The sequence below is a fragment of the Arabidopsis lyrata genome, assembly GCF_000004255.2.
Source record: "Arabidopsis lyrata subsp. lyrata unplaced genomic scaffold ARALYscaffold_5, whole genome shotgun sequence".
Taxonomy (NCBI): Eukaryota; Viridiplantae; Streptophyta; class Magnoliopsida; order Brassicales; family Brassicaceae; genus Arabidopsis; species Arabidopsis lyrata.
The window spans coordinates 14,875,287-14,901,466 of NW_003302551.1; the positions used below are offsets into that span (position 1 = coordinate 14,875,287).

The 26,180-nt window shown below is 37.1% G+C and overlaps 5 protein-coding genes, 1 long non-coding RNA gene and 1 pseudogene across 7 annotated transcripts; 3 read left to right on the plus strand and 4 right to left on the minus strand.

Moving 5' to 3' along the window:
• The first annotated feature begins 6,887 nt into the window (after positions 1–6,887).
• LOC9313784 lies at positions 6,888–7,917 on the plus strand. Its single transcript, XM_021024780.1, has 2 exons — positions 6,888–7,192; positions 7,429–7,917. The coding sequence occupies exons 1-2, from the start codon at positions 6,949–6,951 to the stop codon at positions 7,812–7,814; spliced, it is 630 nt and encodes a 209-aa protein (XP_020880439.1). The 5' UTR covers positions 6,888–6,948; the 3' UTR covers positions 7,815–7,917.
• An 892-nt stretch (positions 7,918–8,809) lies between these two features.
• On the minus strand, positions 8,810–9,803 carry LOC9312078. 2 transcript variants are annotated; one of them, XM_021024782.1, is made up of 3 exons: positions 9,689–9,803; positions 9,266–9,469; positions 8,810–9,195 (listed from the first exon to the last, which is right to left on the minus strand). In XM_021024782.1, exons 1-3 carry the CDS (start codon positions 9,711–9,713, stop codon positions 8,903–8,905), a joined length of 522 nt encoding a protein of 173 aa, XP_020880441.1. In that variant the 5' UTR covers positions 9,714–9,803; the 3' UTR covers positions 8,810–8,902. The 2 variants fall into 2 exon arrangements, with proteins under 2 accessions (XP_020880441.1, XP_020880440.1); XM_021024781.1 differs by having other exon boundaries at positions 9,647–9,794.
• Positions 9,804–9,983: 180 nt separating this feature from the next.
• On the minus strand, positions 9,984–12,001 carry LOC9313785 (protein LTV1 homolog). The gene is made up of 2 exons (XM_002877671.2): positions 11,905–12,001; positions 9,984–11,694 (listed from the first exon to the last, which is right to left on the minus strand). Exon 2 carries the CDS (start codon positions 11,673–11,675, stop codon positions 10,176–10,178), a length of 1,500 nt encoding a protein of 499 aa, XP_002877717.1. The 5' UTR covers positions 11,676–11,694; positions 11,905–12,001; the 3' UTR covers positions 9,984–10,175.
• Positions 12,002–12,335: 334 nt separating this feature from the next.
• On the plus strand, positions 12,336–14,824 carry LOC9313786 (casein kinase II subunit alpha-2). The gene is made up of 10 exons (XM_002875964.2): positions 12,336–12,669; positions 12,890–13,019; positions 13,203–13,397; positions 13,514–13,671; positions 13,789–13,879; positions 13,984–14,049; positions 14,141–14,223; positions 14,301–14,364; positions 14,467–14,535; positions 14,618–14,824. The coding sequence occupies exons 1-10, from the start codon at positions 12,368–12,370 to the stop codon at positions 14,675–14,677; spliced, it is 1,218 nt and encodes a 405-aa protein (XP_002876010.1). The 5' UTR covers positions 12,336–12,367; the 3' UTR covers positions 14,678–14,824.
• A 118-nt stretch (positions 14,825–14,942) lies between these two features.
• Positions 14,943–19,340, minus strand: LOC9312079 (annotated as a pseudogene).
• A 129-nt stretch (positions 19,341–19,469) lies between these two features.
• Positions 19,470–20,772, minus strand: LOC110228689. The gene is made up of 3 exons (XR_002332158.1): positions 20,149–20,772; positions 19,581–19,622; positions 19,470–19,489 (listed from the first exon to the last, which is right to left on the minus strand). It is a non-coding gene; the product is annotated as an uncharacterized LOC110228689 (long non-coding RNA).
• Positions 20,773–23,635: 2,863 nt separating this feature from the next.
• LOC9313787 (subtilisin-like protease SBT1.7) lies at positions 23,636–26,092 on the plus strand. Its single transcript, XM_002875965.2, has one exon. It carries the CDS (start codon positions 23,758–23,760, stop codon positions 25,939–25,941), a length of 2,184 nt encoding a protein of 727 aa, XP_002876011.1. The 5' UTR covers positions 23,636–23,757; the 3' UTR covers positions 25,942–26,092.
• Positions 26,093–26,180: the final 88 nt, after the last annotated feature.

Sequence of the window (26,180 nt, forward strand, 5' to 3'; positions counted from 1 at the left end):
TAAGCAGTGCCAAAGCAAGAATCGTTTGAAGAACTTGCATCTCTAAATTATACAATCAACAAGCTGGCCATGAGTCGCGCTAAGCCTTTGCATCCCACTTGTAAGTTAAAATTCATCTAAGTTATTCGTTTATTCAATTTTCCTAATGTCGGTACTGGTGTGTCCTCTTTTCCGGTTAATCCCTGAAAACAAGACATGTAGTTACAGAGAGCTGCCAAGAACTGGAGCGATTCAAAAGAACTGTAAGTTATCTTCTAGTTTTATAAGTTTAATTATTTTCCCAGGTATGTCTTCAATATTTTTTTCGGTTTAGTATGTCGATTTATCTCTTATAACTTGAAGTTATCGCCTCTTCTGTTCTTACATATTATCATAATTCATTACTAATAGACTTTTCAAATTTCTATAGTGAGTGAGCAGGTACGTACCAGAAAAATCAGAGATTACACTATGTACGGAAACGAAGAGAATATATTTATGATTCCTTGAATAGCACGATCTAGGTTGATCTCTTGAATCTCCCAACACATTGTATACATGTATGCTTAGATTCTTACATTCATGCATGTTTGCTTCCTTGATTCGTTGCTTGATTCTTTACTTACATCATCAACTTGTTCACTTGCTTGCTATCTTCTTTGTTTCTTTTTCTTATTCATTGCTTAACTTGCTTGCTTGTTTCTTTCACTACTTGCTTACATGCATTTACATGCTTAACTCGTATGATTGATGCTTTTTCTGTTTCTTTGTTTCTTGCTTACTCAATTGCTCCATTCATTGCTTAACTTGTTTGCTTGCTTCCCTTTTTGTATCTTTGATTGTTTGTTTCCTTACATGCTTTTAAGTTAACGTCTTTACATATTTTCTTCTTTGATTCTTTGATCTTTTGTTTACTCAATTGCTTCATTCGTTGCTTAACTTGTTTGTATGTTTCCTTACTTGTTTCATTGTTTGCTTGCTTAACTTGTTTTCTCACTTTCTCTTTGCTTCTTCCTTTCATTCTTTGCTTCATTGCTTGATTCTTTACAAAATGTTTAATCTGTTCACTTAGAAAACTTGCTTGTTGTAACATCCCTGTCTCGGGATTCTAAAAGAGCTGATTTGTTTTACGAAAAACTAGATCATGGTCGAGAAAAACCGATAAATAAGTTAACCCAAGGAAGAAAGGAAATGTTTAAGTCATGAAAATGGTAGATGACTTAGATGATTTCGGGATAATCTAGTGATCATGGGAAAATGATCACGGGAAGATTTGGAATGGCAAAGTCATAGCCGAGAAGTAGACCGAAAGACTTAGCCGGAATGAACGAGAAAGAATAATATAGTGAGACTATGAATATATTTGACAGTCTATAATGAATTTGATAAAAAAAAAAAAAACAAACTGAAATTTACCTAGTTTGACCCAAATCTTGGAAAAAATAACTAGATTAACACCTAAATATTGTGGTTTACTAGAATAACACAATTTTTTTTGTTAAAAGACCAAATACCCATTTTATTTTCAGTTATATTAAAATAAACTAATTAACATATAATAATTAAATTAAATAAAAAATTAGAAAAAGTACAAAAAAAAATATACAAAACAAAAAAAATTGAAAAAAACGAAGAAAAAAATTTATAACAAAAAAAATTTAAATTAAAAAAATTATATATAACAAAAAAAATATGAAAAAAATAAAAAATTGATAAAATAAAAAATGAAACAAAAGATACAAAACAAAAAAATTAGAAATTGAAAAAAATAAATATAAATATCTAAAACAAAAAAAAAACTTAATCATATACGAGGAGACATCCACACATGAGCCATTTAATATAAATAAGTCTGTCGCGGTAAGAATATGTCTGTCATTACCTTATTATGCAGATTAAAATTCTATCTTCATCGATAAAACTGTCATCATATGACAGATTTTTTTATATCTATCTGAATTCTGTCGTAATATAAAAAAAATCTGCCATAACATAAAACATTTCGGACAATTCTAGCATAAAAAAATGTACTTTATTCGCCTCTTTTTCGTTTGCCTCCGGTTGCTGGATTTGATTCAAACTTGGAACATAATTAACGAAAAATGGCCAATGTGAAGGCATTGTCAATACTGGTAAATGCACTCGTGTGGCATTACTATCTGAAGGTACAAAGGGTATCAGGACGCAGCATAAAGTGGAACAGGACACAGCTGTGTTACACAGGAATGTCTGGATACAAAAAGATTTCAGCAAGGAAGGAAGATGATGTGGAGATAGCTTCAAATCAAAGGGAATATTCATTAATTTATGAATAAGGATATTTTACATTTAATATGTGGTGTAAACATGATCTCTTGTGAATAAAGAGAGAGACGTCACGTTAGGTTTAGTTTAGCCGTCAAGAGGAGAAAAACTAGAGTAGATTAAGCTTTTGCTTTTGAGAGAAAGAGAGTGATTCTTAGATTAGGTGTTAAGCTAAGTGTCTCAAGTTCATTAGGAATTTATTGGTGTCAACTAAGGGGTCTCTTAGTATTGAGTAATTCCATTTAGGCAAAGCTTGGTGTAAGATTGTCTAAACAATTTCTATTGAAAGTTATTGAGGATTAGACACGTTACCAAACCTTGTGAAATTGCTTGTGTGCTCATATTCTCGTATTAACAAGTGGTATCAGAGCGGGTGACCGACCTGAGTATAAGCTCAATACAGGTTAAGATCCTGAGAAGAGAATATGGAGTCATATGCACAACTACTCGATGTTTACAATCCTCTATTGTTAGATGGTGCGAATTATGGGTATTGAAAAGTGAGAACAAAGACCAATATATGTGACATCGATGAAGACGCTTGGACGGCTGTTGCGTGTGGTTGGGAAAAGCCATATGTGACAACCGAGGATGGAGAATTAGAGGCTAAGCCAAGGACAAAGTGGACTGCAACAGAGAAAAAGATGTCTAAGTTTAACTCAAAGGCGTTGAACTCAATTTTCAAATCTGTGAATCGAAGAGAATTCGAACTGATACAAGGGTGTGAATCAGCTAAAGAGGCGTGGGATATACTGCAAAATGTCTTTGAAGGTACATACAACGTTAAGAGAACAAAGTTAGAGTTACTTGCATCAAAATTTGAAAATATTCGGATGAATGATGATGAGAAGATAGCGGATTTCAGTGCTAGGCTCAGTTCCATTGCGAATGAAGCACAAGTGTTAGGTCAGAGATACAAAGATGCAAAATTGGTGAAAAAACTTTTGCGATGCTTGCCGCCTAAGTTTTTGTCTTTGAAAACTGTGATAAAATTGACAAAGAATATGGATGAGCTCAAGTTTAATGACACAGAAGGGATGCTACAGGCTGAAGAGATCGAAATGGATTCTAACTCACCTAAACTTCTTAAGGATCATGTGTTTACAGTGGATGAAGACAAGCAACAGATACTGAAAGTTGAAGAAGTTATGCGCTTGATGATACATAAATTTGAAGAGAACATAGATCTTTTGTTTAAGATTGTGACAACCAGATTAAAAGAAAAGGAGGAAGGACAGAACAAATATGATGTTGAGTGTTATAAATGTCATGGTTTTGGACATATCAAATCAGATTGTCCATCGTTCAAGAAAAAAGAAATCAAGTGTAACAAGTGCAACGGTTATGGTCATACAAAAGGAGAATGTATCAGCTCACAGAAGAAGATGATGAAGAAGATGGGTCAACGTGGCAGTGATAGAAAGTCATGTGAAGAAAAAGACGTACTCAACCTTGTAGCTTTGCATGGATGTATGAAATCTGAGAAAGAAAACAAAGAACATGAATCTACAGGTTCTTGTGTACCACAGACGATTTCTGTCGCAACAGACAGTGACTCAGAAAGTGATCAAGATATTAACGTTCAAGCTGAATTCAGAAGTCTTTTTGACAGTTGGGGTTAAAATCAGCAATGATAACATTCAGTTGATCAAGACAAATAGGATGTTGGAAGTCAAGGTGATCATGTTGGAGTTAAAAACAGATCCAGAAAAACAGTGTGTGAGTTCTCTGTTGCAGACAGAAGTGTTCTGGAACAGAAGATAAACAAGCTTCAGGAGGAAGTTCAATGTGAGAAGGAGAAAAGCAAATCATTGGAGCATGAGCTGAGCGAGAATCATAAGAAGATTCACATGCTAAACAATGGGTCAGCAAATTTGGATCAAATTTTAGTCATGGGAAGAACTGAGAAACATCATTATGGGCTAGGATATCGTGGAATATCAACTCGTGTTAGTGAAAACACAGAAAAACTGAGTAATTTTGTTCTTGGTAGCACATCTCTCTGTACGGCACAAGGACATGAACCTGCTCATGATGCTTCAAAAATGATGGGTGTAAGTATGAGTTGTAATACATTACACGGTGATTTGAAGAAAAATGATCAATCTCATAAGGCGACGAGCATCACATCTCGACAATCACAGAGCTGTATTCATTGTGGCAGTGTTGGACACGTTGTAGCTTTTTGTGTCAAAAGGCAAGAAAGTATCAAACGAGCATGGCAGCTGAACAAATGTTTCATTGAACCAAGAAGATACAATGCAATATGGATAGCAAAACAAGATTTGTATGTGAAGTCTATTCAAGGTGAAGATTCAGTTCAGTATCATGTGACACAAGATAAAGCTGTGCCAGACATTCCTGTTCAACTAGAGAAGAATGCATAATCACAAAGTAATGAGAATACTTGTGTGATTGTTGATGCAAAAAGTATTTAGGTTTTTACCTAAGTGTGCACTCAAGCAGGGGGAGAACATGGTGCAAAGATGCAGGGGGAGTGAGTTTTTGATTAATGAGCTTGAGTTGACACACTCAGATAAAAAAAGGGAGAATGAAGGTACAAAGGGTATCAGGACGCAACACAAAGTGGAATAGGACACAGCTGTGTTACACATGAATGTCTGGATACAAAAAGATTCCAGCAAGGAAGGAAGATGACGTGGAGATAACTTCAAATCAAAGGGAATATTCATTAATTTATGAATAAGGATATTTTACATTTAATATGTGGTGTAAAGAGAGTGATTCTTAGATTAGGTTAAGCTTTTGCTTTTGAGAGAAAGAGAGTGATTCTTAGATTAGGTGTTAAGCTAAGTGTCTCAAGTTCATTAAGAATTTATTGGTGTCAACTAAGGGGTGTCTTAGTGTTGAGTAGTTCCATTTAGGCAAAGCTTGGTGTAAGATTGTCTAAACAATTTCTATTGAAAGTTATTGAGGATTAGGCACGTTACCAAACCTCGTGAAATTGCTTGTGTGCTCATATTCTCGTATTAACACTATCTTCCCCCAAAAATGGACACTGTTTCAACCGGTTGGGGTTTATCATTGCATTTCACACAACACACGACAATTTAATTAAAAATATTAAAGATTTGAGAAAAATTTTTATCATTGGGTAAAACATTGTTATAAGTCTTTCCCTTCAAAGATACGCGGTGATAAGAATACACAAAGTAGTAGTTAGGAATCAGAGTAACATCAAGATTCCTCCATAAATTAGATTTTATGTCATAAATTTTGAATTCCTGATCGTTATAATTATAACCCTTGTAGCTCTTATCACATGATTTATTGTCTTGGTAATATCCAAGAAAAAAGTCGTGACCGTTGTAATAATTTTTGCCGGTTTGGATCCACTTGGTTTGACAAGTATACGTAGGGCTGCGACTTTGAACCGACCGGTTTATTTGGTTTCGGTTTTTCGGTTTTTCGGGTTATTCGGAAAATGAAACCTATCCCAAATAGAACCGACTAATACTTCGGTTCGGTTCGGTTCGAACACGGTTTTTGTTGGTTCTGGCGTTTCGGTTAGCTCGGTTTCTGCAGTTAGGTCATTGGAGAAAGAAGCCGTCGCAAGAAGACGGATCTGCCGTTCGTGAAGCATCTATCTCCGATCGACAAAGGATGCGAGAGAACGGATCTGCCCTAACCGGCGGCTCGCACACACGCTGCTCTCCTTGAATCCTTTGACGCCGTCAACGACAACCTCGACGCAGTGCAAAAGATCCCAGAGAAGATGAATCGAGGTTTTCAATAATTCTGGAGAAGATGAATTGAGGAAGGGTAAGAATCGGAGAAAAGAATCGAAGAATAAGAAGAAAATAAGGAGAAGAAGAATCAGATAAGAAGAATCGAAGAAGAAGAAGAAAAGAAGAAGGAGAAATGAAATATCAAAGAAGAAGAAGAGTAGTCGGCTAGGGTTATTAGGTTAGGTTATGTGTTTTTTTGTATTCGGTTAACCGTTCGGTTCGAGCGAACCGAACCAAAAATCTCGGTTAACCAAAAATCTCGGTTAACCGAAATATTTACAAATGTATTCCGATCGGTTTTGTTTAACAAATAGAAACCGAACCGATTTGCCCAAACCTCGGTTCGGGTCGGTTCGGACAAATCGGTTCGGTTCAGAATCCCAGCCCTAAGTATACGGGTTCCAAACCACAATTCTAGTGTCTTTTTTGATGGTGCATAAAAATAAGTCATCACAGTGATATATGTTATTTATATTGACTTGAATTGAGTTAGAATCGGAATCGACTAGGCTAAGTTCACCTGTAACCTCTAAGGAATTCCACTATGGAGATTGACGATCAGTGAAGAAAGCCTAAATTTCTAAACGTAAACGTAATCCGGGCTGTACGATTTGACGGTCATCTAAATGTAAAGTTTATGTATGAAATTCAAAATTTTTTAGAGGTTTCGATATGAATTAGCCCTACATATTTTTTAAGGTGGAAAAACACATTTTACAGATTGTACGGGTATGAAAATTTTTTTTTTTAATGGACGTAGTGAGCAAGTTTGAGTGTAAAAAAAAAAAAAAAAAAGAGAAAAGAATCTGCGATTAGGTTAAATAAGATCTGCTTGGTCTCTTTAGGGTTAGCTGCCTACCCTTTATTTCTCTCTCTCTCTCTCTTATCTTGTTATCCCTCTCTCCCTGTAATTTCCATGGGTGATGATGATCGGGAAACTTACTATGCGAAGCGATTCAAAGACGCAGAAACGATCGTCTTCTGGGATGTGAATGATTGCGGAATCCCCTATGGTTATAAAGCTGTTGAGGTTTCGAATAACATTAGATTGGCCCTCAAGAAAATGAATTATCTTGGTGCAGTGACCATCTATGCTTATGGTGATAGGAAGCAGATCGTGGATAACCTTGAACCAACCGCAATCGAGAAAACTCCTTGTGGTAAATTCCTTAAACCCTCCTGCACTCTTTCCCTTGTACTTATGTCATCTTTATCTTGAGATATATGGTTTCAGACGACAAGACATCCATCTATGCGGATGGGGACCAAAATTCACCCGCGATCGTGTTCAGCCACACAACCGGAGCTGAATTCCTTAACCTAACACTCTTTTTTTACGCTTATAAATTTCTTTTTTCCACGCTTTTAATGTATGTCTTGATATATATCATTTCAGATAGAACTGAGAGACTTGAGTTGATTTTATTGGACATGTTTGTCCAAGCAATTGAAAATCGTTCAACTGCAAATTTCATGCTAATCGCGGGAGACATCTCCCAAAACTTTGAGGTTGCATTTGGTATGAATCGTTTGCATATGGCGGGTAACAATATTCTCTTGGCACAGCCTGAAGACGAACCATCCCTGGAAACACTTCCTGGAGATACTAATAGTGTTTGGGAAAGCCTATCAATAGGCGAATCCCGTAGAATCAAAAGGATATACAAACCTTCCAATCCTCGTGACTATACTTGCCTAGGTGGTAGCAGATACTACGGGTTCCTTCTTGTTGGTGCATTGGTTGTGTTTACATTTACTTTTGCGAGCCGAAGACGCATTTAGTGGCTTCTCTTTCCAGTAAACGATTAATGTTTTTGGATGTTTGGCACTTTGAAATCAGTTCTGACTCTTATTACCTTTTTAATTGGCTTTCTTCATGTCTACTTTTACTTTTGGCCAAATATGATAACTATCTTAAACTATTACAAAATCTAATAGTAATATTTATAAATGAGGTTGAGATTCTTGAATGTGCAAGCTTTGTTAGCACTTTATACTAGCTTTTTTGCTTTCCAACTGTGGAAGTAAAACATACGTAAATGAAGAATGAATGAACTATATAATGATTAAGAAAAAAAAGACAGATCCCCGAAGTTCTCGGTTGGCGCCAGCCGAAAACATAGGTTAGTCTAAATAACAAGCTAACATGTGTGAGATACACAAATCCAGAATAAAACATAAATGATACTGGCCTTCTTCTGCAGTTGCTGTGTTGTTTGTGTATCTGCGGTTTTGGTTTGCTTAAATGAGTATTTTAGGAAGAGGAATAACTCTCCAAGTATTTGATGCCACGATACGATAAAACTTGAAGTTGAAGCTAATCATCGCTAATCTTCCTGCATTCTTCAGGTTGCATCTTTCCCATTTGATGACCATAATTGTCCTCCTATCCAATTGATACCATCTTTTCTGTCAAAGTGCATACACATGGTTGAAGGAACCTGATTAATTAATGATTTGCTGTCTTCTTCTACATCTCAGGGTGACACTTCTTAAATGAAGCAAAGTCTTGGCTGGTGCACGCATTCCTTTTCTGTAAGACTCTTGTGACAGATCTGACTGGTAACTCCATTGCAGTTCTTTCCTACAGCTGAGGAGGCTATTGATTTACTATAACCAAAAGAGATGTTTTGGTGGGAAGGAAGGCTCTCGTTCTTCGAAGTCAAATTTTAAGTTCTGAGATCATACAAAAGTGTGTAGTTTACATTGTCAAAATACGGTGTATATAATATAGATTTAAAGGCAATCAACCAGAAGTATTACAGCAACTCTAAATATTCCATGCTTTGCAACTCTTAACTAAAAAAGAGATGTCACAATACAGAAGTAACAATAAGTCTTAAAACATTCATCGAAAGAGATATTAAAACTTAGAATTGTTGTGCGCTTTCGCTTAAGTTGTTGATAGGGCCACCTCCAGCTGTTAGGCTTTCCCAAAGCCATTCTGTACTTACAGCATCATGTAGCTCCTCGGAAGCCTTGTGGGGCTGTGCTAACAGAAAATTGAAACGTCGTTTCGATTTAAGTTTGTGAATACTCTTGAGGAACCCCTTGTGGTTTGAGATGTCTCCCATGATTATCAAAAAATTCTGTGGTTTATAGGTCTCAGTCGCTCGATAAAGCAAATCAATAAAGATTCTCGTACGTCTCTGAGCAATAGTTCCTGAAACCATATATAACGCAGATCAAGACACAGAAGAAATAAGTGAAAGATATTTTAATTAGGAATTTACCTGGGAATGTGTTGAAGATATTCACATCTAACAACTGAGTGATACATTCCGTTCGATCTCTTCTGCCATAAAAATTGACAGTGACCCTACCAAAATAACCCTGATTCTCAAGGGACGTTTTAATGTTCACCAAAAGTTCCCTAGTATCTAGACCATTAGGGATTGGGCAATCATCGACGTCCACAAACACTTTAGTATTTGCCCCTGCGAGGTTTTTACAAATAAGAAAAACGCATACATAATTAATTTACCAAGTGGAAAGAAAAGATAGTCAATAGACTAGGTCCATCGATTTGCTATGTTAGATCGATAAGATCCGGTAAAATCATTAGACGATTGATTACAGATCGAATAGAGAAAAACCGAATCAAAACACGTAACTGCAGTAAACAATTTCGAGCAAGAGATAGAGAGAGATCCTACAGAAGAAGGGATTATCCATGGCCATATTGATCGACGATATTAGCTAAAGAGAAAAGATGGGGCAGAGACAGCAATCTAGAGAGTCGTTTAACCTAGACGGCAATCTTCTATTGTTAGCAGCCTCTTTTAATCAAGTTCAAGATTTTTGGTTGTGTCAACTTATTATATATTTCCAAAATTTAATGGTCTAATATAAATTTCAAAGATTCTTCTAGATTGAAGAAAAAAAACAGAGGTTAAATTCTCATCGGAGACACAACTCAGATTTTTGCAAGAAAATGGTGTCTTCTGTTTCCATCACTTTCTCGAAATTTGACTAGTAAAAGTAATAAATAATATTCAAAACGTCTACATCCAAAAAAAAGATTCAAGATTTTCAAATCTTGATGAAACGAAAAAAAAACACAGCAAATATTACACGAAGTGACTTCAAAAACTGGTTTAAACAGTCTGAGAATTGTTTTGTTTTACCTTCGTAACAGTATTATTATAGATGTTTCGACTTTGGACCAGAGGAAGCAACAGCTTTCTGAGCACGGAGCGTTTCATAGCGATACAGCTCAGATGTCTGTTTCTTCATTATCCTTGCTTCTCGCTTTTCGGTTTTTACAGCATTTTTTCGCTCTTTCTTCTCTTCTTTCGACTCTTGACCATGAGTCTTCCTCTTGATCGGTTCAGCTTTCGGGATTTCCGATTTGACATCGGTTTGTTCAGCTCTCCTACCAGGTAAAAACTCGACAGGAATCTTCTCTCTCCCTTGGAGAGTAATGATTCTGCCGTTTGAACTCAATGCTTTAGCTACTGTTTCACTCAGCTTCTTCTGCCTGACTGACTCTGCAGCAAGGATTTTACCAGGGAGGTTATCGCGATTGGAGTATGTTGAGACTATAGTATCACAATCATACTTCTCGCTTTCGTCACTGCTTTCTTCAGTCAGCTCTACAAATTCATCTTCATTCCCGTTATCAAAATTTTCACCATATTCCACAGTTCGGCGGATAATATGAGCAGCAGTGTTCACTTCCTCTTTATCTTTAACAGAGTCACTGTTCTTCAATATATCTGCAAGGTTCATATATTTTTCTTCAAGCTCATAATCTTTCGCCTTCTCATGAATAAGATTCTGAACGTCTTGAGCGATGAAGTCTTCTTCTTCTCCATCTTTAGCTATGTAACCATCACAGTCACTGTCACTTCCATATTCATTGAGTTCGAGCTGATCAAATAGCTCATCAATTTGACGAGGAACTCTCGGGTTTTCAACCACAGGTTTATCACTTTCTCTATTCCTTGCCTCAGGAATTTCAGAAAACTCAACATTGCTCACACCAGAAGCTTCACCCTGCTGAGTAAGATTAGCTTGAATAACAAAATCTTCTTCCAAATCCTCAACATCAGAACCAAACTCAGACCCATCACTGTTTTCAAGCAACGCAGCAACTTCAGGATCAATAGCTTTCTGCACCTTGACATTAACAGTCTTCGACGCCACACTATACATCAACTTATTATCATTACCTTCTTCATTCACCATACCAGAGATCTTAACACGAGACGCATCATAAGCCTTAACATCACGAGGTAACTGATCAACAACAAACTTAGGATTCGCATAGAAATTAGAACCACCACCAGTATTCTTAATCTCTCTCAAATGCTCCAAGTAATTATAACCATCATCAGGATACCCTAACTCCAAAATCTCCTTCCTCACATGAGCAGGTAAAGGATTAATACTCGATTCCCCGAAACTAGAGTAACCATAAGGCAAATCTTCAGGAGCATCTTCAAACCGTGAGCTGTCTCCTTCTTCTTCTTCTTCTTCTTCTTCTTCAATGAAACCATTGATGTTAACAGGGTTTTGATCAACTCGTAAGAAGATCTTATCACCACCTGGTGCATCACTGTATCTTGGGTCAGACGTATCACGAGGACACAACTCGAAAGTCGCCGCCTTTTTCTTATCAATAAACTTCTTCTTCCCCATTGTTACCTAATTCACAAAACTGTAAAACAATACAACGATTAAGGTTTCTAAACTTCTAAGTCACAGTAATCAACTAGACTACGATTCAATCCTGACTAATAAAGGTGAAAACTTTTATAATTAGAGTTCATCAATCAACAAAATTCATCAAAAAGGGACAAACTTTAAGTGTAGAAATGATTCAAAAGCACTAATTGAATGAAATAAGAAGAAAATTGAAGAAGCTTACCTGAGAGTTTGAGAGAGAGAGGCGTAGCAGAACGATGACGGTGGATAACAAAATCGATGTCGAAGCTTCTTAGATTTTAGGGTATCAACAAAACGCAACGTTTTAGGGTTTAGACAAAAACGCTAATGTTTAGATTAAAACGCAGCGTTTTGGTGACAAGTCATTAAATATTCGTTTATTTCCTTAAAATTCAGTGTAAGCCACTAAGGCCATGCGCAATGGCGCATTTTTTCCTCGGATGTGACCATTAAAGTAATCGAAAATAAGAGAAAAGTTGTCTCTCTCTTCACATTCGGATGTAACTTTACATTCGGATGTAAGACACTCTCTTTCTTTCTCTTTCTTTTTTCTCTCTCTTTAAATTATAATAATAAAAAAATTTTTACATCCACATTCACATCTACCCTATTGTGGATGCTCTAAGGGAAATAATCCACCGCGGGAGAGTGCACTGAATGATTACATGCACCTAATCTTCTTCTTCTCCTACTTTCTTCGACGTTTCTTGTTATTGTGCGCTATCTTGATCTTACGTGCGCCAACGGCGCATTCTCCTATACCACCGTTAACGTGCGTCGCCACTGGAACCGTTGAATCAGACGTTTCTGGTATCAGCTTCAATCGTTGCCTGGATTCCGATTCTCTCGCCGAGATCTCTCTTTCCTCCGTCACAGGAGCGATGTCGAAAGCTCGTGTTTATACCGATGTTAACGTGATCCGACCTAAGGATTATTGGGATTATGAATCTCTCAATGTTCAGTGGGGGTAAGATCTTTGTTTTTCGAAATTATGAAAACCCTAGGAAGCTAATCCAGTTACAAATTGGATCTTGTAATGTAGAAATTGAGCTTTTTGTTTAGCTGGTGATGTTCTTGGTTTTAAATTTGTTTTTGAGGAGAGTTTGTTGGTTATTTATGTTTTTGAGCATGATGGGTGATGATGTTTTTGTTAAAAGTTTTGAGCTTTTTATGTGTTTCGTTGTCAGCGAGCAAGATGATTACGAGGTAGTGAGGAAGGTGGGGAGAGGGAAATACAGTGAGGTTTTTGAGGGGATTAACATGAATAGCAACGAGAAGTGCATTATCAAGATTCTCAAGCCTGTTAAGAAGAAGAAGGTGAGTGTGTTACATTACTTCAGTTGGTGACTTATGAATGTTAGGATTATATCGAGTTTAGTCGCTTTCCGTTGTTTTGCTGCTGTAATTCACCTTAGTGTAGTAGAATAGAAAGAAAAGGTTTTGCCTTTAATCAGTTTTGATTTTGGGTTACCTTTCTGAATTTATATGATCTTTTTACAGATTCGAAGAGAGATTAAAATACTTCAGAATCTCTGTGGAGGGCCGAATATTGTCAAGCTGCTTGATGTTGTCAGAGATCAACACTCAAAAACACCGAGCTTGATATTTGAGTATGTTAACAGTACAGACTTTAAGGTGCTGTATCCGACGTTGACTGATTATGACATCCGATACTACATCTATGAGCTGTTGAAGGTAATTTATGTAGCGTTTTATAGTTCCATTACGACTTTTGATCTGTGGAATTTTGTCGGTTCCACAACGAATTTAGTTCAGTGATGATCTTACTGTTTTCCTATGACTTGCTGCAGGCATTGGACTTCTGCCACTCACAAGGTATAATGCACAGAGATGTCAAGCCACACAATGTCATGATTGACCATGAGCTGCGCAAACTTCGCCTTATAGATTGGGGTCTCGCTGAGTTTTATCATCCTGGAAAAGAGTACAACGTCCGTGTGGCCTCAAGGTATGATAGGCGCCTTCAAAATCAATTGTTTTGCTACCCCATCATTTTCCTAAACCAATTTTTATTTGTAGTCTTTTTCAGTAACTAAGCTTGATCAAATGTTGTCTCCTATATCAGATACTTCAAGGGTCCCGAACTTCTAGTGGATTTACAGGACTATGACTATTCCTTGGACATGTGGAGCCTCGGTTGCATGTTTGCTGGGATGGTGAGTACCTTGCGAATTTACAAGCCTTCTAATGCTCATCGTCTTCAGAATGTTTCCAAAATACATTATGGTTATTGATGTGTCTAAATTATCTTTTCTTGTAGATATTCCGCAAGGAACCTTTCTTCTATGGCCATGACAACCAGGATCAGCTCGTCAAAATTGCCAAGGTAATCAAATGCGTGGCTAAATGTTGGAATGTTAAAGAGGATTGAGTGCTTTTTTCACATCTTAAGAGTATTTGTTTGATTTTTGACTCAGGTACTCGGAACCGATGAATTGAATGCATATCTGAATAAGTATCAGTTAGAACTTGATGCTCAACTAGAGGCACTTGTTGGGAGGTAAGCAGAACTCTCATATTCTCTATAGTACAAGAGTAAGATTAAAGCAGTACCAGTGACCAATTCTCTTTCCACAGACATAGCAGGAAGCCTTGGTCCAAATTCATCAACGCCGACAATAGGCATTTGGTCTCACCTGAGGTTTGTTTACTTTTTTTTCTCTGTATTCTATTAGAAACACAAACACTTTTGTCTATTGCCATGGTTTCTCTCTTGAGCTGTAACTTTGTTTTACAAATGTAGGCGATTGATTACCTGGACAAGCTACTACGGTATGATCATCAAGACAGATTAACTGCAAAAGAAGCAATGGTAAGTATCACGTAACATAACTCGAACATGTGTTGTTTCTTAGTAACTGCTAAATTTTGATGGTTTTATGAAATGATGACAGGCTCATCCCTATTTCGCTCAAGTCAGGGCAGCAGAAAGCAGCAGAATGAGGACTCAATAGAGATGTCTCTGTCGATTTTGTTTCTTCTTCTCCAATGTGCTCTTTTGTTGTTTACTAAAAATACATTTTCATATCCATATGGATTTCTTTTGAAATGTCGCAGTTATTTCAAGTTATGGATTTCTAAATATGAGAAGTTTTATTACTCTCAAGAGCTATCATGAATTCTCTCGTTTTTGTTTCATTATACTCGGTTACATAGATGCCGGCGAAGGACTACCCACCCAAAGACCAGTAGCTGTGACGCTTATATAAGGAACATTCAATTACCAAATGAAGAAGAAGAAGAACAACAAACAAAAAGCAAGACAAAAAAACGAAAAGAAAAAAAAAAAGAGAGAACTTCAAAAACCAATTTTTTTTTTTAAAGAGAGAAAATGGGGAAAGGAGATGTGATGGTGGTGACGGCTTCGGAGGTGGAGGAGCTGCGATAGAAGAACGAGGAGATGGAAATACTAATGTCGACTAGTTGTCTTGCTTTCGATATCTCTAATGACGTTTGGAAGTTGATTCAAGTTTTTATCTAAGAAAGCGTCCATTCCAGCTTGAATGGTTTCTCTTGCTTCCCTTGAACCATGATCATGACCAGATACAGCTATAACTGGTATACGCACCCCATAACTTTTCTCCACTTTCCTAATCTCTCTAGTTGCTTCATATCCATCCATATCTGGCATCAGTGCAGAACATTAATACTTATTAGGAGTCAATTATTTGTTATTGTGTTATGGAAGGTTAACCAATTAAACTTACTTGGCAGTCCATGAATATGTAGTCAAACGGAAGGTTATATATTGAACCTTGTTCTTCTCTTCTTTGTGCAAGCCCTTCAGTGACTAATCTCAAAGCTTCTTTTCCACTGTCGCATTGTTTGACCTCGGAGACTCCCATCTTCTTTAGCTTTCCTGTTGCAACTTTACGTATTAAAAAGTTATCATCGACCACAAGAACTCTCTTTCCTCTTAAGAATTCATCGTCACTCGGCTTGGAAGTTCCTTGCTCGTCCTCTGGGTTCCCAATAAGATTTCCACCTGTACGCACTGACTTGACCCAAGTCTCACTCTCTGAAGATCCTAATTTTTTATTAAACCTTAATGAGCTTAGTCCCTCTTGCTGGAATTTTGTTTTGGTGATCTCTCTGCAACAAAAGAATGTCTCAACAGTGATTCCCTTTGCAGCTCAGTTGGTGTTTCTTTTAGAAAAGTTCCTCCAAATTCAGGTAACATCTTCAAGACTTCCATAAGATGCGATCCGTGCAAGGGTCTAGAACAACTAATGTCCCCTTTCTCACTTACACGAGTGCTCGATTCGTTTAGCCAAACAACTTTACAGGTTATTCCATGGGGCAAGCCTCTACGAAACTGTTTGACAATATCGTACAACTCAAAAAATGGTCCAGTTTTTGCATCAATCACCAAGAGGACAAGTGCAGAGAAACTGTTGCTTCTCTTTTTAGGAAGTTGGCTTCTTGAATCAATACCATCCATGCCAATCAATGGTAACTCCCGTGAGCTCGGATTTGACAAGCTACACTCTGCTCTTCCCATGGAACTCTGAGGTGAAAATCCAAAAAGTCTCTCCAGGGCATAACTTAAATGCTCCCATTTCTCCACCACTGAAACTTTAATCCCAAGATTCTTTATATATTTCTCAGTAACTCTTCTGCGTTCTTCGTTTTTCAATAGGAGAACCACTCTAGAACATTCTTGCTTTGGACTTGAGCTGAGACAGTTGTTGAATCTAGGACTCAGGTTGCGTATATTCATAATAGCTCCCAGTGAAGTATTTATAGTCAGCCCGAGGTTTGGCGTGGATACGTATTCGCCTCCTACTTCGATGTCCTGTTTCGCTTTCATGTCACTTACTGGAGGAGAATCTAATGTTGTCAATAAAACATTGAATTGGAAACATGTTCCTTTCTCTCCCATGGCCTTGTCGGTGATTCTTATCTCTCCTCCCATTAATCTTACCTATAAAATAATAGACCAGAAATGAAAACCATTTAGATTTACTTGTGAAGAGAATCAACGTTTTCTGCTTTAGTAGCTTACCAAAGACGACTGTACAATGCCAAGCCCTAAACCAGTTCCTTGGTGTCTTGTTTCTCTTACTTGAACATTGTTTTCAAACACCGATTTACGCATCTCCATAGGTATCCCTCTACCTGTATCGTCCACTTCAAACACAAACTCCATCGTGTTGGCGTTGTTTCTTATGGAATTCGATATTTCTGTTTCGCAGGTTGATGACTGGTCTTTATTCTTGCAGAACATACTCTTCAAAATCTTGGACACACCTTGAGGGTCCGATGCCAGGACCACAGAGCTTTTGGAACTTGGCCTTTGAGCCCAAGCTCGGATCGAAATGTGCCCGTCCACTGTGAACTTGACAGCATTACTGATAAGATTGTTCAGAATCTGCTTCAGTTTGCCACTATCTCCTCGCACATTCGAGAATTTGAATATCGAGCCATTGTGCAGGTCCAAAACTACATCAACCCCTTTCTTCATCGCAACGGGATGGTAAAAGTCGATGATGTCTTCAAGAAGTTTTGCCAAGTTGAAATCTTCTTCCACTAAATGCATCTTCCCGCTTTCGATTTTGCTCATGTCCAAAACAGAGTTGAGCAGAACTGTTATTTTTAACAACATGAGCAAGACTTTTCTGTTAGAGAGAAAGTGAAGAAAACACATTAGAGAAAGCTAAAGAGTCAGAGTCTTACCAACCAAATCCTTGGAGCAAACATTCACTTGCCTAAGAGTGGTATCTACGTCAGAGCCTGGTTTAACTTCATCACGACATATATCAATCAGGCCTTTGATCCCTGCAAGGGCACCTCTAATATCGTGGCTAGCATTTGCAAATGCTTGACTCTTGTTCATGCTCTTTCTCTCAGCCTGTTGTGTTGCTTCCATTTGGTTTATTAGCACTGCACGCATATGCATCTCTCTCCTTGTTGCTTGCATCATAAACCACACAAACCACAAAGGCCAACCCAAGCCAAAAAATATCGTAACCACAATAAGTTGATACATTGCCTTTTCCGCTTGATCCCTTATGCGTGTTGCTCCACTTTTGTTAGGAAACATGAGTGTGTATCTCTGGTAAAAAAAGACCAAGCTGAGAACCAAATTGATGAATTTTACTACATATCAAAGTGAAAAATGTTTCAGTATTTACCAGAGAAACGCCCGAAACTTCAAGAACAGAGCAAAAAGCTTGAAATTTTGATCTTTTGATCTCCACCTCGTAACCACTGGAACTGCAGTTATAAGGGATGCATTGAGACCCGATAGATTTAGATTCTCTACTGAAGCAAATTGATCCATTGGAGACGAAGAAAGAAGCATTCAGTGAACCTTGACGAACAAGCATCGTCTCGTCCTTTGTCCACATGTAAAGCTCTTCGCCGTGTAGATTCAAACTGTTCAAAACATCAGTTAAAGTCTTAACCGGAAACCCTAGCGAAACAAGACCTTTATTGTTGTACAAGCTAACCACGCTCTGAATTAGAGTCTCGTTATCTTCTCCTCCCAAACTTGTTCCTAGAAAGGCGGTAGTGTAATTATCACTCTGTGCTACTTGGAACCAATCTGTATGGGTTAAATCTAACGGCTGAGATTTCGTTGCGTTCCCGTTGAGACGACCGGTTAATTGATCAACGGTTTGAGTGTACCAAGTGTAGTCTCCACCACTTGAAGTCGACGAGGAATTTGCAAAAACAGCTACACTTGTGTTTGATTCTGCAATGTAAGAAAACAGGAGACCGGCCCTACTAATGTACGAAACTTGTGAGACTTGAGGGATCGTTGAATAAGCTTCAAACAACAATGGTGCGATCTGAAGAACAATAATAACAATATAAATTATAGTTAACGTTATAACTCAAAACTAATCCTAAGATAATGATTATAAGATAATGAATTGATGTAAATTAATTACTATTAATAACCTTTGTTTGAATCTCTGAGAAATCAGTGTCTTGTTGGTGAGATAAGAATCTAAAACTCTTGCTAAACCGATTGTAGATAAGTTCGTCTTGGGATATGTAAATTTTCCAATGTTTTAAATCTCGGAAACAAGACTTGTCCGGAGATCTTCGGTAAATGAAGCGACGTCTTTGGCTACGTTCTCCGTCGTTGTTCGCCAATTCGAGATCCATGTGCACCCGAAAACAACCACCAGAAATGCCTAAATTATTCAATAAATATACATGAACAGATGGTATAATCATATATACATTGGCAAATTTCGAAATCGATGTAGGTTTACAGTTTTTATTTTTATTTATTTTCTGTGAGCATCTGATTTTGGCTTGACAGTTTATTGAGTTTTGCTATTTCGTATTCGAATTGGACGAAGAACAACATTCAATGAAAAAAACAAGCATCAACAAACTAAACCCCATCGCAAAAAAAGGAAAAAAAAAATTTAGATTATACTATCATCTAAAAAACATAAACGAGATGAGTAGAATCATAGTATAATTTAGAAGAAAGAAAGAAAAATTACCAGGACGCAAAAGACCACTATTGGACGTGAAGCCACAAGTTTTGTAACTTTCACCATCACGTCAGTAAATTTGTAGATCCACAAAATGAAAAGAAAAAATTAATTAATATATGTATCTCTTGACCCCTTTATAACTTTGATTCTAAAGATCAAGACTCGTCAAGAATGGCAAGATTACCAGAAGCTGTTGCAAAGGAAGCCATTGAAAAGATCTCAAATTCCTTTCCCTAAAGATGCTGGACTACTATATATGGTCATGTAGATCTCGGACCATAAGCTTCAACAAATGTTTTAGCAATTCTACAAGGAAGCATTGTTAATTTATTGTAGGAGGCGATACCTATAAAAAAAAAGTAACAGAGTACAACGATGTAAGTGCCTTATATTTCACCTTTTTTATTCTCACTTCTTTTCCTCGGAGCAAGTCGAAACCCTTTTGACAAAAAAGAAAACATTTGATTCTCAAAATCCATTTATATATGTATTTTATCTAGAATTGAGCTACATTTAACATAATTTTTTTACACATACAGGTGAGTGTATACATGCATATATAATATATTATATATGACGACGAAGATACATATAGATGTTCCACCTAGGAAAATTTTAAATTCAAGTGCAATAATATTATTAGGAATATTCCCTGCACACAATCGATCATTCCATATGTTTTTAACTATTTATTTTTGAAATAGCTAGAGAACTCTAAACATTTGTATAAAACAAACTCTTGTTTATTATAATTTTTGTTGATTTTCATAAAAGATAATCGTATCATTTTAGTTTTTTTTTTAAACAATAATAAAATATTTGTGGTTATTTGGTTAGGTCAAGATACCGTAATACACACGGAAACTGTATGGGTTAGACAAATTGATAGTTTACACAAAAATCTTAATAACATATGATCCAAAAAATAGTAAGAACACAAAGACTTAAAGATAAAAACAATATACCTGGAAATCGAGGTTGGCACAAAATGCCAGCACAGCTGCAGCCTTCACACGGAGGACCAGAGATTTGGTATAAAAAAAACTACACAAAAACAATGTTCTAAACTTAAAGTAAAATAAGAGAATTAAACTAGAATAAGAGAAACAAAATAAAAATCTAATAAAAGAGAAATAAAACGTAGAATAGAACTACCTTGAATGGAGATTTTGTGTTTGATGAGAACAAACAAAATCAAAATTTGTCTGTAATCGAAAAAGAAGAAACCAAAAACTAAGAGTCGACGTTTCACAAGACACGTTTAGTTAACTTTTTGGTAAATAAAGAAAGATCTAATGGTAAATGGTAATGTACTTTAAGTGTCTGTATAATAGCGAATCAAAGTGTAATTTGTTTACTTATTGGCATTGGTCAATATATATAGCAGATATATAGGGAAAGAAACCTAATCAATGTAATATATACTATTAATTGGGGTGTGGGGGAGTTGTCTTTTAAATAACTATGAAATTGTTATAGTTTATTTCAAATTAAACGCCATTAGATTTTTATTTAGAGTATAATAAAGTTGCTTTTAAAAGAATACTAGAATGGTTGGAAATTTCAAATTAATGAGAAATAAGTTTAATGAACTGGTTGCTCTGTTCCGGATGGTGATATCAATTTTCCCAAGGAGCAGATCGAAAGATTTGGAGATTTTGGTGATTTATTTCTGTCCATTGAGGGTTGTTGTTGCCATGCTAGGAGAAGGAGGATCTTCTGGTGAGTTTTTAATTGGCAAAGATTGAAGCAACCGCAGCTGTAATGAAATCTAAAGAATAGGTGACTCCTTGTTTCTATATCTGAGTTACAGAGGTTTGCAATCCCCAATTCAAGACTCTTGCCTTTGGTCAGGCACCGGTTAAGAACATTTCCAACAAACTGCCTTAAGTCCATGGGTAAATCACATCTCTCTTGTTGGAGAACCCAAGCTTGTTTCTGTTTCTTCTTTTTGTTATATAATCCAGTTATTGTTGACATTCCCATCTAACACTTTTCTGTTGTAGGTACCATGTAGCACATATTGAGTTTGGCATGAAGATAAAAGTATCTTGATCAACTTCAGAGTGTTCCATAGGAATTCACTGCATAATGAGTTTATTTAATTTGATTTATGCAACTTCTTTCTGCTATTACCGATGACTTCTACGTTGTGTAAAAGTGATGAAATAAAATGGATGGTGTTACATGACCTTTACGTTAGTAGATAGTTAGTTACCCTCTCTGCAAAATATTTTAAATCATAAATTTTGCTCTATCCGACTTACAAAATACTATGTAAGTTGATGTTGTATCTTCCACCATATGTCAAAATGGGGTATGACAGTTCAAACATCAGTAATCAAGACGATAGCAAGTGTAAAAGAAACCGTCTACGACTCTATCATACAAATCAATGATTCACCAAGATAATCTAAGATTTTTAGTTTTTTTGTCAAACACATTCTTCATTTCAAACAAACTGGATTACAAACGAGATAGAAGACTAAAGACTAAGTCAAAGAAAACATTGCAATACAAAGCTTGAAAGACAAACCGATCATCGGTTAAAAGCATAATTGAAGAGCCTAGTCGTGAGCAATGTTGTGAAAGATTCAGAACAACTAGGAAGAATTAATAACATAGAGACAATCACCATAAATTGCGAGGTTTCAACAACAATCCCAAATCGATGGTTTCACCGGAGTGATCACCGTTGCTTATAACGGTTCACTGTAGAGTGTAGACCATTACTTCTTCTTTGGAGTTGTGGCCGTAAGAAGGATGCGGAAGTGAAATCCTATCCAGTAACCTGACATATAGATAGACTAACGAGTGAAGAATAGAGAGGATAGTAGACTCTTCGCCCATAGTATCTCTTTCGCTCTTGACAAAACTAAGAGAAAAGTTGGTTGCGTTGAAGTTTAACTGTGTTTTACACCTATTTTAGAATAGTTTAAAATTATGTATTTGAGTTTTTTTATAATTAATCTATTTACATATACAAATCTTTTTTTCTTGTTTAAACATATTTTAAATATCTAAACTAAATATTTAATATGATACAACACAAATTGACATGACCAAAAATTGCAAACACTGTCTCCCCGTGACATCCTTTTAGTATATAGGAAGATGTGGTCGTAAGAACATACAACTATCTTTTAGTAATCTCAGATCAAAATTGACATGGCATATATATATATATATATATGGGACTTTGATCAATTCGCTTATTATATGGTTTTGAGTCGGAAATACATGTAATTTATTTACACAAAAAATAACATGTAATTTAGCGTTAGTATTATAACCTAAACACATGCCAGTTAAACTTGAACCGAGATGGATCCGATCAATTTGCTCTGAAATTGACCCAGGCCAAAATTAGTTCGAGCATATATCCCGTGTAAATATTTCAATCGGCCATTAAAAAGTTCCTCAAAATCGCAAGTTCAAGTTTTGATAGTGGAAAAAAGACTTACCAGGCTCTGGTTTGCTCTGATCACAATTCGAATAGAAATAAATCATAACCAAAACTTCTTATTAGTAATCCCAAACCAATATATTAACAGACTTTATGAGTTATGACTCCTCACCAATATATTATTGATAAAACTCAAAAATATATAATTCGTTAGTGTTTTCAGTATCAGTCTATGACTTGGAGCAAAACCACAACAATTATATACAGTAAAATCAATATTCTTGATATAGAACATTTAACTATTAATAACTAATCGAAACTTTTTAAAAAACTAGCTTTTTAGTCCCATGAGTCGGGAGTGGTCCCATGTACTCTCACTTAACACTACAGACAAGTGTAAACCATCAGTGTTCTGAGGAATATTAATACAGATTGATTTTAAGATAAAACATCTACATCATATCCCCGTTCTATTAAAAAAGACACATTCTATTATTTTTTGTAACCATCAGTAGTTTAGGATCGTTGGACAACTTGTAAGAATATAATTCTCCAATACAAATATAATTGAGACAAATTGTTTCTAATAGTATTGTGTATATAAATACACATATGGAAATAAGATGCTTTTCCAAAACTGTGAAAAGTTCATCTACATTTATTTTTAATAATGGAGGCCTAATCATGTTAATGTGTAGGTACATTGTAAGAATTTTTTTTGTAAAATCAAATAACTATCCTTTCTAAGATTCAAAGTTAAAGATATACTAACATATTAATATATATTTTCCTACTGAATAAGAAAAAGTATTTCTAATTTTGAGTCTACATACATATATGTGATAATAAAGTTGTTTTTCCCAAAATTGTAAGAAAGCAATCAATGTTAATTTGTTTTTATCATGGCAACATAATCATGTGTAGCATGTTATTATATATTCTTGAAATATTATTATCAAATAATTATTGATAGTTCTCGTTTGGTTATTTAATTATTTTATTAGAAACTAAACCATTAATTTGTTATCAGATAAAATAAAATAACAAAACCACTGATATCATCTAACCACTAATGATAAACCGATTTATATTTCACCATCATACATTATTCATTAGAAAGCATCATTCTCTCTTCCCATAATTCTCTCTGTTCATCGTTCCTCTGATTATGTTTCTCTTCCGTTTCATTTTGCTCGGTGTTCTCCATGTTTCTTCTGCTTTCTCAGAACGGTCGAGCTACGTTGTTCACACGGCTGTCACGACAATGACCTCTGCGGAGAAATTCAAATGGTACGAGTCGTCCGTAAAGTCTATCTCAGCCTCGGGGGAAGTATTGTACAAGTACAACCATGCGATCAATGGATTCTCGGCACGGTTAACCCCTGAAGAGGTAGAGTTGCTGTCGGGAAAACCTGGAATCTTAGCTGTTGTTCCCGAGGTAGTTTACAAGCTAGAGACAACACGAACACCAACTTTTCTAGGCCTTGGTGACAATGTCGATGGAGAAGACTTGCGCCATAACGGCTCAGCCAGCGATGTCATTGTTGGAGTCATTGACAGCGGAATATGGCCCGAGAGCAAAAGTTTTAATGATATAGGGTTCGGACCAGTGCCGATAAGCTGGAAAGGAGAATGCGAAGAAGGAATGAATTTCACGGCTTCCCTCTGTAACCGGAAATTGATTGGTGCTAGGTTTTTTCTAAAAGGCTTCGAAGCCGAAATGGGTCCGATCAACCAGTCCGATGACTTTAGATCTCCCAGGGATAGTCTCGGGCATGGTACTCACACTTCCTCAATAGCCGCTGGATCTGCAGTTAAAGAAGCAGCCTTTCTAGGATATGCCGCAGGTGTTGCTCGTGGAATGGCTCCACTAGCTCGGATTGCAATGTATAAAGCTTGCTGGCTTGGAGGTTTTTGCGTAAGCTCGGATGTTTTAGCGGCCATTGACAAAGCCATGGAAGATAATGTTAACATCCTGTCATTGTCGCTGGCACTTAACCGATTGGACTATGACAAAGACAGCATTGCCATAGGTGCTCTAGCTGCGACTGAGCATGGAGTTTTTGTGGCCGCCGCTGGCGGCAATGACGGTCCGACGTCGTCTTCGTTAGCAAACGTGGCTCCTTGGTTAACCACCGTAGGAGCTGGGACTTTGGATAGAAAATTCCCAGCAACTATCATCCTGGGAAATGGTAAAGTATTTCCCGGTGAGTCACTGTTGTTCCAAGGGAATGGCTTGCCGGATGAGATGTTGCCGATCGTTTACCATAGATTTGGGAAAGAAGTTGAAGGCTCCATCGTTTTAGATGATCTCAGATTCTACGATAACGAGGTGCGTCAGTCGAAAAACGGCAAAGAACCACTTGGAATGATTTACGCCAACATGGTGTTTGACGGGACAGAGCTCGTCGCGACATATGCTCAATCGCCATCCGCCGTCGTCGGGAAAGAAATCGGCGACGAGATTCGACACTATGTCATAACAGAATCGAATCCGACAGCAACGATAAAATTCAATGGAACGGTCATCGGTTATAAGCCGTCGCCGATGGTAGCAGGATTCAGTTCTCGGGGGCCGAATTCAATCACGCCGGAAATTCTCAAGCCCGACTTGATCGCGCCAGGTGTCAACATTCTGGCGGCCTGGATCGGAGTTAAAGGACCCGATTCTGAATTCAACATTAAGTCGGGAACCTCGATGGCGTGTCCTCACGTGAGCGGAATCGCGGCACTCCTCAAGGCGGCGCATCCCGAATGGAGCCCGGCGGCGATTCGTTCTGCAATGATGACGACAGCGAAAACATCCAGCAACGACGGAAAGCCGATCCTCGACAGCGCAACTGGTAAACCTTCCACGCCGTTTGCGCACGGAGCCGGACAGGTGTCACCGGTATCTGCTTTCAAGCCGGGACTCATTTACGATCTGACGGCAATGGATTACTTGCATTTCTTGTGCGCTTCAAATTACACCTCCTCCCAGATTAAGATCATCACGAGAATTGAATTTTCCTGTGACCGGAGCAAGGAGTACAGGATTTCCGAGCTCAACTATCCGTCGTTTGCAGTCACGATCAACAGAGGTGGAGGCGGCGCGTACACATACACGCGTATCGTAACGAGCGTGGGAGGAGCTGGAACTTACACGGTTAAAGTCATGTCTGATGTTAAGGCGGTCAACATTTCGGTCGAACCGGCGGTTTTGGATTTCAATAATGTCAATGAGAAGAGATCGTATTCGGTTATCTTCACCGTGAATCCATCAATGCCTTCTGGAACCAACAGCTTTGGTAGCATTGAGTGGTCGGATGGTAAACACTTGGTTCGAAGCCCCGTGGCTCTAACCTGGACTTAGTATTTAGTGGTAATGAAACTAGAGGGACTAATGAAAGAAGGTGTAACAGATATTGTAATGCCCTCTATTAAGTGTTTTAAATTTTAAGCTTTGAAATAATTTTGTCGCTGTTAGAACATCTCCAATGGTATATCTTAGCAACATCTTAACACAAATTTTAGCATTAAAAGCAATTATATTTAATGAAACCAACAAATATTTGCTAAGATATGTATCTTATTTAAGATGTTTAAGATGTT